The 15,790-nt window shown below is 45.6% G+C and overlaps 2 protein-coding genes across 7 annotated transcripts in view; one reads left to right on the top strand and one right to left on the bottom strand.

The window, feature by feature from the left end:
- AP3M1 (adaptor related protein complex 3 subunit mu 1) overlaps nt 1-3,595 on the bottom strand; it is a 44,575-nt gene extending 40,980 nt beyond the window's left edge. For both annotated transcript variants that reach the window (XM_073353150.1, XM_073353152.1), the window contains exon 1: nt 3,508-3,595. The gene's annotated coding sequence lies outside the window, so the exon portion shown is untranslated. The remainder of the gene's footprint in view (nt 1-3,507) is intronic.
- Nucleotides 3,596-3,681: 86 nt separating this feature from the next.
- ADK (adenosine kinase) overlaps nt 3,682-15,790 on the top strand; it is a 542,347-nt gene continuing 530,238 nt past the window's right edge. Inside the window, exon 1 of one of the 5 annotated variants that reach the window (XM_073353161.1) lies at nt 3,682-4,118. In XM_073353161.1, coding sequence (XP_073209262.1) covers nt 4,057-4,118 — 62 coding nt within the window. In that variant the 5' untranslated portion in view covers nt 3,682-4,056. The remainder of the gene's footprint in view (nt 4,119-15,790) is intronic. The other 4 variants (XM_073353162.1, XM_073353156.1, XM_073353159.1 and 1 more) reach the window with 4 other exon arrangements.

The following is a 15,790-nucleotide window of genomic DNA, read 5'->3' on the forward strand; positions in this document are numbered from 1 at the left end:
GAGTATAGTCTAATTTAATTAACACACTTTAACAAGCATCAGCACGGCAGTAATTCCTCTGGAATGGTGGCCGAAGCATGAAGGGGCAAACGCAAGGTATGTATGTACGAGATATGCTAAACATTCAACACTGGCTACAAAAGTTCCATGCGAACGCCAATTCTCACTTTTAGGTGACGTTGTAAATAAGCAAGCAGCAGTATCTCCCATAAATGTATACAAACTTGTTTGTCTTAGCGGTTGACTGGACAAGAAGTAGGACTGAGTAGACTTGTAGACTCGGAAGTTTTACATTGTTCCATAACTGCACTCAAAAACAAAACAATCTACAATTGTAAGTTACACTTTCATGATAAAGAGATTGCACTACAGTACTTGTATGAGGTGAACTAAAAATACTATTTTTCAGTGCAAATTTGTAAAAGATATAAAGTGAGCAGCGTACACTTTGTATTCTGTGTTGAAATAGAAATCAATGTTTGAAAGTATTGAAAAACATCCAAAAATATTTAATAAAATCAATTGGCATTCTATTGTTTAACAGTATAATTAATCGCAATTTTTAAAATCATCATTAATTTGTTAATCATGTGACTTATCTGCAATTAAATCGACAGCCCTACTATTTTGCTACAAGTAACACCTGAGAAACAACAACTGATAAAAATTCTATTAGTCATCTTAATGCATACTTTGCTTACTTTGTGCACAGGGCAGTACTTTGACTAGTAAATTTTTATTTTTATTTGTATGGGCCTAGAAACAGGGGAGATAACTCACTTTAAAACATTACAAAAACTAAAAATTGGCAGGGAGACTCAGGAGCAGGTGTAACTCCTTTTAAAAAACAAAAAACCCAACAAAACAAAAAGACCTAAAGCGACTACATTGCATGCTAATACTGTTCTCTTAATTAGTTAGACCAAGTAAGAGTAACCCCTTAAGTAGATACTGGGATGAAAGGTTCACTACCACTTTAAAGATGAGTACTACTGAGAATCACAACTGTGGTGTATTCAGCTCAACAGAAGAAGAGGGAGAAAAAAATACATGACAAAAAAAAAAAAGTGACAATGGGTTGGCTGTTGTCATATGTTATAGTAACCGACAATAACATGGCTGCTTACTAATACAAGTAACCCTTGTTGAGAGCAAAATGGAGGAAGGACAGTCTTGTGGTTAAGGCTCTGGGATTCAGGAAACACGAGTTCCATTCCCAGCTCTTCTACAGACTTTGTTTGATTGTCAGCAAGTCACTTAGTACCTGAGTTGTGTATAATATAGGAAATCAATCAATCATTTTCCCCCCCTCCTTTTTCTGAGATGGTAAGTTTTATGGATGAGCAACTGTTTCAATAGCTGCACATTCAGCTCAGAGTACAGCAGGTACCCACTCTGAGCTGGAGCCAGTTGGGGCTACTGGGATGGAACACAAAGCAATAACAGAAAAGGGACTAAACACAGAGAGCTGACTTTGAAACTAGTATTAAGGCTGTGTACACATGAGGGACTCTTACAAAAAATTCTTACTGATGCTACCACTGGTGAAGACTGCCCTGCTGGGAACACTAATGACAAGGCAAGGTGCTAGCAGCTCTTTTACATCCATCCATTAAATCTTTTCAGAGCAAGCGTCTCATGGTCCTGAAAAGGGCTGCTAAAAACTGAGCTGTATATACCAGTGCTCCCAACATCAATGCAATTAAACCAATGTTAGTAAGGATGGGAAACCTTCAGAAAGTTTCCCCAGGCGTATACAAGATCCATTTGCAGTTAAGCTACTTTCAATACTAGTTCAACTGCACCAATTGCTGACAAATTATCAGCAACTGTTAAACTTCCTAGAATAGAAAAAGCTTCAGAGAAACCAAGTGTTACCAACAAGATATTGTTCCCCTGACTGTTCATAAACAATTAAAGGCAAAGCCAAAAAGTTATTTAGAACCACTAAAAAGATGCAACAAACCTAGCTAACCACATGACCATACTATTGTTAACTCCTCTCCCATCTTCCTGTTCTCACGGCATTGCTCAGATCACTTATTCAGATGTATATAAAATTTAGACTAAAACCTTTGCAGGGCCAAGGACATGTATTTAGTGATTTATAATGGGCCTAGAAAACTTAGGTGCTTTATAAATAATGATAAAGTAAACTTTCACCACAGATCTTGACATAACGGACCACTTTGCTTAATATAATGTTACACTGCCTTAATATCAAGCTTCTTGATTGCACTGTTTTTGAAAGATTATGGGACTACTTCTGTGAAATACACATGGGTGTGGCTGTTAAAAATAAGTCTTTAAACTGACCCTTTCTCTAAGAAAGTCCTTACTTGAATTCTGAAGACTATTAAAATTGAAAGAATTTGCTTTTCTATGCACATTTACTTCTCAGTTAGAATTTGCTTTTCTATGCATTTATTTCTCAGTTCAGACAATAAAAACAAAACACTCCACATAACTCTCAAATGAACTTTTAAGCACACAGTGCAAACCAAAATGTACTTCTGTCCCACACAAGTCTAGTGTTTTTATTTCTAACTTAGTTGTTAAAATCAGAGATTCTGAATTTACAGTATGTTAAGAAAATTAACCCCAAATTTAGAGTGTGAATGTGTATATATACACATACTCCTATTCTCATAGTTTTTAAAATCTATAATAAATGAGAACCTGAATATGATAAAAATTATATCACAGTTAAACTCTGAAACAAGCCTATTCTTGGGGGAAGAGGTTTCATACAATGATTGAAGTAGAAGAGCTGAGACGTATTAGGACAGTAACAACTCATTTTCTCTTACAGCAAAGAAAGCTTCCAAGATCCAAAGCTAAATCAGTACAGTAGCAAAGATAGTTCTTATGAGTAAAATCCAATCTGAAAACCAAAGGCTCAGTACATAGCAAATTAAAACAGAATCAGATATTAGATCTCATTACAGCACAATTTATGGCGGTGAGACCGGAACAGTTACATTAACTGAAATGTATTTTAAATTTTGTAAAGTTAAAGGAGTTGCTTTGTGAAACTTAACTGGGTCTCTGTCAGACTTTGGGTTTTTAAGAATTTTTCATTAAAATGAATTTAACCAGACAGAAACTATTACCGAGCAAGAATGGAAGAACTAGAAACTGACACACACACACAACGTAATACCCCTTCGATTTCTCCCGAACTCTCTCTTCCCACAAAAAAACCCGCCACCTCAGCACTCCTTATTTGGCTGGACGACAGCCACGATTCTGTTAACACAAATTCTTAGCACTTCATGCACTTCGCAAACATTAACCAACATAAAAGTAATAAATTCTGAGGAACAGGAGTGGGATGAGTGCCTGGGACTTTCACGGTCGCACAAATGTATGCGGAACAAAGAGCCATCAATCTCTTTTCCAAAAGTATCAGCTCCTCCAGCTATCACAATAACATTTTAACTTTAAAAAACCCGGCCAGGACAGTAGACTATCCGCCCCCGAATTCCGGGGCTAAGACATATTCACCTGCCGCTCCCCGAGCCACCGCTCCCACTCAGAACAAGGACCCCGCTCCCCCAGAAACAGTGGCAAATATGGCTGCGAGGACCCCCCACAGCCCATGCCTCCTCCCCCAGACGCACGCACAGCCGCCTATGCGACTGCCTTCATCCGTGCAAGACTGTATGTTTGAATCGCCTGTGAATCTGCAAGAAATCTCGCCACGCTGGAGCCGCTTTGAGTTTGGCAAGCCGTGCATGGGCATCTGACCTCGGTGGCCAGTTAATTTAAGCCTGGTCATTATTTGCATTACAAAGAAGGAGGGGATTTGTATCAGATGCCCAAGGCGATATGATTCTCCAGCAATAAAGGCTGTTGCACTGATCCAGCAATTGCCACGTTATTTTAAAAGTGGGTACCCCGCTCCTGACCAATTATTGAATCAGGCGCTCTGTAGCCCACTCAGCTCCGCGCCCCGCTGCGGCTGGCTGCTTGTTGCCCGGGTTGGAAGCTGAGCCGCGGCTACAAGGGGATCGTGACGAGGCCGGGGCTGCGCGCCTGCTGGGTACACTGAGCATGAAGATGGCAGCGGAGGAACCACAAGCCAAGAAGCCCAAGCTGGAACAAAACCAACTTAGGTAACAAATAAAAAGAGAGCGAGCGAGCGAGAATGAACGTCAGCGTCACCCCGAGAGCGTGCATGAAAACGGGCAGCAGGGAGTGTTTGCTATTAAAGGGTTCTTTTGTCAATCTCACTCTGCCCCGGCTAAAGGTTAACACGTGCTGCTCAACTAAAGTGCAGCCTGAAAGTCACCCCCAGCAGGGGTGCACAGACCCCGTAGAACAGAACGGCTATTGTGTTACCGTGTAGCTGGGGGTACTTGGGCAGCCTCTGTGCGACAATACAATCAAATAATTTAATGTGTTTGTGCGTAGTACAGTTACCGGCTTCTCCACAGCCGGCGCACGTTGTCAGTTCCTGGGTTGCTTTCTAGAAAATGCAGTATATCCAGCACAGGCACTCTAACCCTGAGGTAGTTTGTAACGGTTGAATATGTCGTTATAGGATTTGTATGTTTTTCTAAGATTCTTTAATTACACCCGTTACCTGTGGCTGCGGACCGGCGTACTCTTGACACTAACCTAGGGTTATGTTGAGATCGTCCCAGGGAGGAGGGTTCAGTAGTTAATGTGTTGCTGGTAGAATATTTAATTCTTTTCCTCCCCCTGTGAGTAGGTACCGGTATGTTGCTGGATTGTTTAGGTTGCTATCGGGGGGAGGGTGTTTCTGCCAAGCCCCCCAAGTCCTTCATTTTATCGCCATTGCATAAAGTATTCCAATCCAGGAGACAAATGTCAGTGAGTTGAAAATCGCAGCATAAAGAACAATGAGAACTTTGTTTTAAGCAGTCGGGTTTATCTTTCGGTACACAGGAGTTGTGGGTTTGCAATATCTTTTCCTACACGTGGTTGTATCATACATGGTGCCTGCAGTCTTGCTCTGAACTCCATGCATTTGGCGGAGAATAGAAAGTCTGTGTCATGTGCCATGAGGGGGAAGAGGATCGTTACACTTTCTTTCTGTCACGTGTAACCGGATTTTATATAGAACCAGATGATGTCCGTCCATGACACGCTTTAGGCATGAGTACCTAGGCACTTAGTAAGGGCACCTAGGTTCTTCCTATCATTTCAGGCCAATCAGTATTTGGAATGGGGGAAAATGGGATGGTTGCAAAGTGCAGATCAAAGAGTACTAAGAATCCAGCAGACAGCAGTGAAAGAAATAGTGTCCTCTTGAGGAAGTTGACAGTAGGAGCTGCAGTGGAGAGGAAAATGCCAGTTCCTGCTAGTTCATTCAATGACTGATAAGGACACAGCTGCTGGGTGCCAGGAAGGAGAGTGCTACTATTAAGCCTCTGAGCGGAGGTAACTTCCTCACAGCTGTGTGGGGAGGTATCAAGTGGAGTGCCCCAAGGGTTGGTCCTCAGGCCGGTTTTGTTCAGTATCTTCATAAATGATCTGGAGGATGGTGTGGATTGCACCCTCAGCAAGTTTGCAGATGACACTAAACTGGGAGGAGTGGTAGATACACTGGAGGGTAGGGATAGGATACAGAGGGCCCTAGACAAATTAGAGGATTGGGCCAAAAGAAATCTGAGGAGGTTCAACAGGGACAAGTGCAGAGTCCTGCACTTAGGACGGAAGAATCCCATGCACTGCTACAGACTAGGGACTGAATGGCTCGGCAGCAGTTCTGTAGAAAAGGACCTAGGGGTTACAGTGGACGAGAAGCTGGATACGAGTCAACAGTGTAGCCTTGTTGCCAAGAAGGCCAATGGCATTTTGGGATGTATAAGTAGGGTCATTGCCAGCAGATCGAGGGACGTGATCGTTCCCCTCTATTTGACATTGGTGAGGCCTCATCTGGAGTACTGTGTCCAGTTTTGGGCCCCACACTACAAGAAGGATGTGGAAAAATTGGAAAGAGTCCAGTGGAGGGCAACAAAAATGATTAGGGGACTGGAACACATAACTTATAAGGAGAGGCTGAGGGAACTGGGATTGTTTAGTCTGCAGAAGAGAAGAAATGAGGGGGGATTTGATAGCTGCTTTCAACTACCTGAAAGGGGGTTCCAAAGAGGATGGATCTAGACTGTTCTCAGTGGTAGCTGATGACAGAACGAGGAGTAATGGTCTCAAGTTGCAGTGGGAGAGGTTTAGATTGGATATTAGGAAAAACTTTTTCACTAGGAGGGTCGTAACACATTCCAGTGTTTCACCTAGGGAGGTGGTGGAATCTCCTTCCTTAGAAGTTTTTAAGGTCAGGTTTGACAGAGCCCTGGCTGGGGTGATTTAGTTGGGGATTTGTCCTGCTTTGAGCAGGGGGTTGGACTAGATGAGCTCCTGAGGTCCCTTCCAACCCTGATATTCTATGATTCTACCTGAGGGAAAATGACAGGTTTCAGAGGGGTAGCCGTGTTAGTCTGTCTCAGTTTAAAAACAACAAGGAGTCCTTGTGGCACCTTAGACTAATGCATTTATTTGGGCATAAGCTTTCGTGGGCTATAACCCACTTCATCAGATGCAGGGAGTGGAAAATACAGTAAGCAGGTATAAATATACAGCACATGAAAAGATGGGAGTTGCCTTACCACGTGGAGAGTCAGTGCTAAGGAGGCCAATTCAGTCATGCTGGATGTGACCCATTCCCAATAGTTGACAAGAAGGGGTGAATATCAACAGAGGTAAAATTATTTTTTGTAGTGACCCCACCACTCCCAGTCTTTATTCAGGCCTAATTTGATGGTGTCAAGTTTGCAAATTAATTCTAGTTCCGCAGTTTCTTGTTGAAGTCTGTTTTTGAAGTTTTTTGTTGAAGAATGGTGACTTTTAAGTCTGTTATTGAGTGTCCAGGGAAATTGAGGTGCTCTCTTACTGGTTTTTGAATGTTACAGTTCTTGATATCTGATTTGTGTCCATTTATTCTTTTGCGTAGAGACTGTCCGGTTTGGCCAATGTACATGGCGGAGGGGCAGTGCTGGCACATGACATATCACATTGGTAGATGTGCAGGTGAACAAATTAGTTCAAAGCAGGAAGCATGTTCAAAACAGGAGCATGTAGATAACCACATATGAATACAATCATCTTGGAATTTGATCTGGTTACAGTATTGCATAAGTGAACATCATAAAGCAATAAACAATTTGAAACATGGTTTGACAGAAGGGGCTTAGAGTCCAATGGTAACTAATCCTTTTTTTAAAAATGCAGCATTAAGCAAAGGTACTTTTAACACTGGGATGAGAACAGTCATGATAAAAAGTCACAGATTAACTATTCCTCCTAAATTAAGCTTGGCATTTTTTTTGTCAGTGCAGAAATCGGTGTATTTCAGTGATTTGTTTTTTTGGCAGATGAATGACTGTTTGAAGTCTAATAATAGGTGATGTTGACAATTGTGGATAATGGAAGAGGAAAAAATATCTGCACTGCAAAAACCAAAACCAACAAGAAAACCACCAAAACCAAGCAAATAAAATATTATTAGAAGCAAAAATATAAATTTGTATTAAAAAAAAACTACAGTTAATGCCAGTGTCCTTAAAATAGTTCTTAGCATGAAGAGAGAGCAGGAATCCAACACTCTGCTCATATAGCCAAACACAGCGAACTGCATCTTAATCAGATCAAGTTCTGCCTAAAAAGTTAAAGTAGATACACTTATATTTTAAAATGAACGTGTAATCCACGTGTAATCCAACACTTCAGTAATAAAATATATTAAAAAAACTGAGGGGGCAATCTGTTGTGACTGAGAATCAAAGGATGTAACACAGAACCAAGAAGGGTTGAAAATTTACCAGGCAGCTACTAGCTGGAGGTCAGCAGGAAAGATGGAAACCTCTCCCAGCATGGTCCAAGGCCACTATCAAGTGGGAAGCTCAAAAGGAATGTTGGTTTTTTTTTTCCCCCAAATGGTGCTTTCTCTGGACTCTGGTGCTCCCTCACCTCCCCTTTAACATCCATCTGTGGTTAGTTGTTGTATATCAAACTTAAAATAAAACTTAAAATAAAAACTCCCTCCTCAGTCAGTCACTATCAGTCATTATTTTTGCTATCCTTAATTTCCAAAACAGAATTAATTCAAGAGACATATAAAAAGAAATAACTACAGAATAAGCCATGTAAAGAAACAATGTGGATCATCGTTAATGCTGTCCCAAAACAAGATATAAAGTCCATAATAGTTGTTTCATTGTTTACAATTAAAGGGTGCCTATAGACCTGACTATTGCATGCTATATATGGGGTGGTTATACCTTAAACTGAACCAGAAGCTGAAGTTAGGGCATGGCTACACTTGCAAGTTAGAGTGCATTAAAGTAGCCCTGGGTGCCCTAACTCATGACACGTTCACACTGGCAAGGCACGTAGAGCGCTCAGACTCCACGGCTGGAGCGCTCCTGGTAATCCACCTCCATGAGAAGTATAACGCTTGCTGTGCCATGACTGGAGCACCGCGTTGCCAGTGTGGACGCCCTGGTCTGTTAGTGGGCTCTGATCGGCCTCCAGAAGTGTTGCACAATGCCTGTTCTAGCCACTCTGGTCATCACTTTTAACTCTACTGCCTTGCCCTTAGGTGACCAACCATCAGACCCACCCTTTAAATCTCTGGGAATTTTGAAAATCCCCTTCCTGTTTACTCAGCAAGGCGTGGAGTGCTCTCAGTGAATCTTTCCAGGTGACCATGCCTCCATGCACCAGGTGATCCCCAGTACGGAGCAGTGGCGAGGTGCTGGACCTCATCAGTGTTTGGGGGGAGAAAGCTGTCCAGTCCCCAGCTGCACTCCAGCCGTAGGAATTATGATTCCTTTGGGCAGATATCCAGGGACATGATGGAAAGGGGCCATGACCGGGACGCATTGTAGTGCAGGGTTAAAGAGAGGGAGCTCAGAATGCCTACCACAAAGCCTGTGAGGCAAACCGCCGCTCCAGTGCTGCCCCCGCGACCTGCCGTTTCTACAGAGAGCTGGACACAATACTTGGGGGGACCCCACCTCTACTCCGAAGACCAACATGGACACTTCAGAGCTCAGCTCAACAAGGTAGTAGTAGGAGGAAAGCGGAAGCGAGGGTGCTGAGGAGGAAGGAGACAGCCCAGCAACCCCAGATGCATGCAGCCAGGAGCTGTTCTCAAGCCAGGAGGAAGGTAGCCAGTCGCAGCGGCCAGTGCTTGGGCAAGGACAAACAGCAGAGGAGGTGCCCGGTAAGCAGCTTTTATTTTGGGAAGGAAGTTGTTTGGTGTGGGCTCTTGGGGCGAGGAGGGTTAGGGCTGCATGCATGCCTAGACGCCGAATAGCGCGTTGATATGCTCTCTCACATCGCGGTAATCGGCCTCAGTGATCACTTCAAAGATCTCATGCAGAAGCTAGCGCAGGTTCCTTGGCAGAGCTACTGTGCTTCTCCTCCCAGTAAGGCTAACATGTCCGCACCACTGTGCCGTGACAGGTGGGGGGACCATTCCTGCACACAGGCAAATTGTGTATGGGCCAGGGTGGAAGCCACATTGTAATAGAAGATCCTCCCTTGCTTCTCAGGGCACCCTCAACAGCGAGATATATTCCAGGATGAACTCCTGTGGAAAATGTGGGGACAGTGTTGAGCATAGGGGCCCCCTACAGCAGCTGGCTCTCTCCAAGGCACAGAACCGCAGAGGACAGTATGCTGTGAAACAATCAGTCACCCTTTACCTGGTTAGCGACTGATCGGTAGCCGTCTGGAGTTGCCAGCATCCCGATTGCAATAGCCACCCACTTCTCCACCGGCAGGGCAGCTCTCAATCTTGTGTCCTTGTGCCCCAGGGTGGGGGCGAGCTCATCACACAGTCCCATGAAAGTGGCTTTTCTCATCTGAAAGTTCTGCAGCCACTGGTCGTCATCCCAGACTTCCATGATGATGTGATCCCAACTCTCGCTGCTGGTTTCCCGAGCCCAAAAGTGGCGATCCACTCTGGTGAGCATGTCCACGAATGACACAAGCAATCTAGTGTTGTAAGCGTTATGCGAATCAACATCATCCTCGGACTCCTCACTGTCACTTTGTAGCTTAAGGAGTAACTCGACTGAAAATGTGGACGGAAGCACAGGGATTCCTGGGATATGAAGCGATGCATCACGGGGCATTGGGACAGGACAGCGCCAGAATGGGAAGAGGTGCTCTGCGGGATAGCTGCCCATAATGCACCGCTCCCAATGCTGCTGCAACTGCTGCAAATGTGGCCATGCCAGTGCACTTGCAGCTGACAGTGTGAACACACTGCAGTGCTTTCCCTGCTGCGGTCTCCGAGGGCTGGTTTAACTCTCAGTGCTCTACAGCTGCAAGTGTAGCCAGGCCCTAATTTACATAAAACAGCAGCTTGCTTGACACACACAGGGCATGGCTACATTTGCAGATGTAGAGCGCTCTGAGTTAAACCAGCCTTTGTAGAGCGCAGTAGGGAAAGTGCTGAAGTCTGTCCACACTGACAGCTGCAAGCACTCTGGCATGTCCACATTTGCGGCACTTGCAGCGGCATTGGGAGCGGTGCATTGTGGGCAGCCATCCCACAGAGTACCTCTTCCCATTCTGGCACTGTGGCTTATGGGAAGGGTGTGGAGGGTGTGGGGCATTCTGGGTTCTGTCCCAACGCCCCGTGATGCATCGGTTCGTATCCTAGCAATCCCTCTGCTTCCGTCCACAATTGGCGCCATCTTTCAATATTTTTGTACTGCCCACTCTATCTTTCCTTTCGGTCTGCGGGAATGGAGCCTGAACTGCTGAGGAATATGCTGATGAGTCTTGCCAGCACGTCACATTTGGCAGATCCAAAGTGACAGTGAGGACTCTGACGATGATATCGACGCAAGTAACGCATACGACATGAGATTGCGTGTGGCATTCACGGAAATGCCCACCGCTATGGAACGGCGCTTTTGGGCTCGGGATGGTGGTGGGATCACATCATCATGCAAGTCTGGGATGACGAGCAGTGGCTGCAGAACTTTCAGATGAGAAAAGCCGCTTTCATGGGACTGTGAGAGGAGCTTGCCCCACCCTGAGGGGCAAGGACACGAGATTGAGAGCTGCCCTGATGGGGGAGAAGCAGGTGGCTATTGCAATCTGGAAGCTGGCAACTTCAGACAGCTACTGATCAGTCGCTAACCAGTTTGGAGTGGGGAAGTTGACCGTTGGAATCGTGTTGATGCAAGTTTGCAGGGCCATTAATCACATCCTGCTCAGAAGAACTGTGACACCGGGTAACGTGCATGACATTGTGGTTGGCTTTGCACGAATGGGTTTCCCTAAATGCGGAGGGGCGATAGATGGCATGCATATTTCTATTCTGGCACCAGCCCACCTAGCCTCCGACTACGTTAATTGGAAGGGCTATGTCTCCATGGTTCTCCAGGCGCTTGTGGATCACCATGGGCATTTCATTGACATTAACGCAGGCTGGCCCAGAAAGGTGCATGACGCACGCATCTTTCAGAACACTGGTCTGTGCAGGAAGCTGCAAGCCGGGACTTTTTTTCCCAGACCAGAAGATCACCGTAGGGGAAGTCGAAATGCCTATTGTGATCCTTGGAGACCCCGCTTACCCTTTAATGCCGTGGCTCATGAAACCCTGCACAGGGAGCATTGACAGCAGCAAGGAGCGGTTCAACTAAAGGCTGAGCCGGTGCAGAATGACTGTGGAGTGTGCTTTTGGCCATTTAAAGAGCCACTGGCCTCTCTGTATGGGAAGCTGGACCTGGCCGATAACAGCATCCCTACAGTTATATCTGCGCGCCGTACCCTCCATAACATTTGTGAAGGGAAGGGTGAAAGATTCACTCAGGCAGGGAACTTGGAGGTTCAACATCTGGAGGCTGAATTTGAACAGTCAGAGAGCAGGGTTATTAGAGGGGCCCAGCGCAGGGCTGCAAGGATTAGGGATGCCTTGAGGGAGCAATTTGAGGCTGAAAGCCACCAGTAATGTCTGGTGCCCTGCACGGGAGTGAAGTGCAGTGGTTTCAATGTTAGTAGGAACATTGTGTGTTTGCTACTTATGATACACTGACTTGCAGTGCTTGTTGCTTTCCTGGGCTAAGGTATCGTTTACTTTATGCAATAATAAAGAATGTTTTCAAAGCAAAAACATCCATTTAATGAAAAGAAAATTCATTTTTTGAAAAGAAACAGAACTGCTTGGGAAACACAAAGGGCAAGGGGGTGGGGTGGGAAACGAAACAATTACAGGTTTGCGTCTGTCCCGTTATCATACTCAGCCTTCCTGTTTGGAGTGCTGTGCAATGAGTGCTGCACTTCAGGCTGGGTAAAATGCATGGTGATGGGGGATAAGTGCAGTGGGTAAGGGTCGTAGTTTTCAGGGCTGGGTGGTGAAGCTACAGGTGTTGGAGGCAGCTGGTGCTGATAAGAACCCGGATGTTGGGGAAAGTGGGTTGGAGGTAACATGGGGGCACAAGGGAAAGAGTTTTGGGACAAGGGCTGCGGGGGAGGAGGGTGCGGTAGTGCTCCGCCTGCATGGCTGTGAGCACCTAGATGGAGTCGGCTTGGTGCTCCATGATGCTTAGCAGCCGCTCTGTGCTTTGGTGCCGGCAATCCACATTCTGCTGGCAGACCCTCTTTTCACTCTCCCGCCACTCCTGCGCTTTTTGATTTTCATGAAGGGAGTGCTGCATGACTTCATGCAGCATGTCCTCTTTGCTTCTACATGGCCTCTTCCTGATTCTTTGCAGCCTCTCGGCCAGTGATAACATGGATGGCTGGGATCTCAGGGTTGCATCTGTAAAGGCAAAATGCTACACTTAACAGAGGCAGAATTGTTCACAACAGAGAGAGGAATGATTCCCCCGTACTTAAGGGCAAGCACAGTCTACACAATAGCATAATTTGCCCATCCCAAAGCAAGTGCACATAACCCACAGGAGCCCCAAAATGGTGAGTAAGCACAGGGTGAAGGGGGACTGATTCTTTCATAGCTGTACTGTCCTATGGGTTTCTGTGCCTTGGAGAGAGCCAACAGCTGCAAGGGGGGCCCTTTTCTGAACACTGTCCCCACATTTTCCACAGGAGTTCATCCTGGAATATATCTCGCTGCTGAGGGTGACCTGGGAAGCAAGGGAGGGTCTTCTACTACAGTGCGGCTTCTGTCCTGGCCCATCCATATGTAGCTTGCCTGTGTGCAGCAATGGTTCCCCCTGCCCGTCATGGCACAGTGGCACGGACATGTTAGCCTGACTGGGACAAGGACCACAGTGGCTCTCCCATGAAACCTGCACAAGCACATTGCCCAAGTTCTGGATGAGACCTTTGAAGAGATTACTGAGGCCAATTACCATGATGGGAGAGAGCACATCAACCCCCTATTCTGCATCGAGGCATCCATGCAGCCTTAACCCTCCTTGCCCCAAGAGCCTGCACCGAATAACTTACTTCCCCAAATAAAAGCTGCTTACTGGGAACCTCCTCTGGTGTTTGTCCTTCCCCAAGCATCATCTGCCGCGACTGGCAGATTTGTTAGTCTCTAAGGTGCCACAAGTACTCCTCGTTTTTTTTGTTAACACGGCTACCACTCTGAAACCAATCCACACAAAGTATTTCTTGGTGTGTAATAGATACTGAACTAACTTTCAAAAGTTGTACCTAAGATGTATATAAACAACTCATCTCTTCATAAAGAGCCATCAAAACTAAAAAAGATGAATTAGAGAGATGCATTTTGCCTTTTGTAAGAAGGAAAACACAGAATTGTTGCAATTCTAAACAGAAAAAAATTCTATTTGAAGTAATCCACACTTTATATGATAGAGACGGTAACTATGAATAGATAAATTAAATTTATAAATCTGTATGAAACTACCTCTCAGCTATTTTAGATGGGATGGGAGACTTTAACTGGCTCCTATGCCTGGAGGTGTGAAGGTAGCTGTAAGCCACCTCAGGATTCTGTTTACACAAGGGAACACTCCCCCCCCCCCCCCCCAGTGGCTGGCTTTCTGGCTGCCTTGCGTAGTCAGAGGCATAAAGTGCGCTCAAGGATTTGGCCCTTTGACTTCTAAAGGGAAGAGCAGAATGATAAAAATAGTGTAGACTACTGTCTGCAATTTGATGAAAACTCAACTAGTTGTACAGATTTCCTTTTATTAATACAACATGTGGTCCATAAAATTGTTGTCAGAAAAGCAGTGCTGGTAGAACTGCAATGGAAAGTTAGAACACAACATTTTGTAGTTCTCTAATACAGAATTATTGGCAGATAAATGTTATAGCATTTATGATTGGAATAAGAAATATGAACTTCTCCCCAGCGGAGGTAATTTTAGAAGTTGCAAATGCAAATATGCACACAGTCATTTAAAATTCTAAAAGGGCAGTGGGCAGTCTGAATTACTCTCCCTGTTTGAGGGAGGTAGGTTGAGGAGAAATGATTTTGTCACTCTTAGTTAGAAAGTACTGCAGAAATACTAAGGACATTTTTTGGCATAAATAACGTGTGTGACATCAGTGTTCATGACTCAGTATTTCTGGTAGCAGTAACTTCACACAATAAACAAATGCCAAATCTATGTAGGTTATGAGCACTCTTACCTGTAAAATAAGGAACAATTTGAGAGGTAGATAACGGAGGGGAGAGAAGAACAATAAATTCTGGGGCTATTAATGCCTTTTACTACTGAAAAAGCACTTGTCTAGGCTCATCCCATGTGTGATGAGGGGCACAAGTCATTTTAGATGGCTAAGGCCACTCTTTTGTATCCCCCAAGGTGGTGTCAACCTTAACGTGTGCAGGGCCCCAACTTCCCAGGGGTCAAACAGGGTTGCAAGTAGCCACCACCTCCAGGGTGGTTGTGAAGGGGTGGGTAATCGTGTGGCCATTAGTTTCATCTTAGGGGAGAACGCTAATCACCTCAGCAAGAGGTGACTAAAATACCTCCAGCTCTGAATTTGAGTGGGGGTGGGCAGGGCTGTCCCTAGAAGGGTGCGGGGCCCGGGGCATAGGCTCCAAGATTCTAATCTGCTTTGGGGTGCTCCACCCAGGCCCTCCCCCCACTACATCCCTTCCTCCAAGGCCCCGCCCTGGCTTTTCCCTGCACAGTTCTGCTCCCTCCCCTGAGTGTGCTGTGCCCTCGCTCCCCTCCCCTCTAGCACCTCCTGACTCTGCAAAACATCTGATCTGCGGTGTGGTAGTTGCTGAGAGGGAGGGGGAGGTGCTGATGGGTGGGGCCTGCTGGTGGGCAGGAGGCACTGGGAGAAGGGGGAGGTTCTGGTAGGGGGGCTCCTTGTTGCCCCTCCACCTGTCGCTCTTCTCCTTGCTGTCAACCCTCCCACCTGCCTCCTCACCTCCCTGCCGCTTGCCTCCCTGTTTGCCTGTTCACCTACTTGCCCTCCCACCTCACCTCCCTGCCCGCCTCCTCACGATTTTATCGAAGTGCGGGAACCCCCAAAGCACAGGGCCCAGGGCGGTTGCCCTGATTCGCCATACCCAAGGGATGGCTCTGGAGCGGGAAATCAGTCTTGCTAACTCCGACAGTATTTGGTGTAGTTTCTTCAAGCCCCAGATTCTGAAATTGCTTGGATGTTTCACTTCTTGATTACCTGCTTGTTGCTGAAAGAAATGAATGTCTCTTGTGGTCACCATTGCAGAGGAAAGCTGGACACTGTGACCTAAGTGCATCTTAAAGGCTCAAAACCCAGCAACTAAATTAAAATAACCCAATCTGTACTAGGGAAAAGAAAAAAAAATCCATCTGATTATGTTAAG

This window comes from Lepidochelys kempii, chromosome 7, assembly GCF_965140265.1.
Source record: "Lepidochelys kempii isolate rLepKem1 chromosome 7, rLepKem1.hap2, whole genome shotgun sequence".
Taxonomy (NCBI): Eukaryota; Metazoa; Chordata; order Testudines; family Cheloniidae; genus Lepidochelys; species Lepidochelys kempii.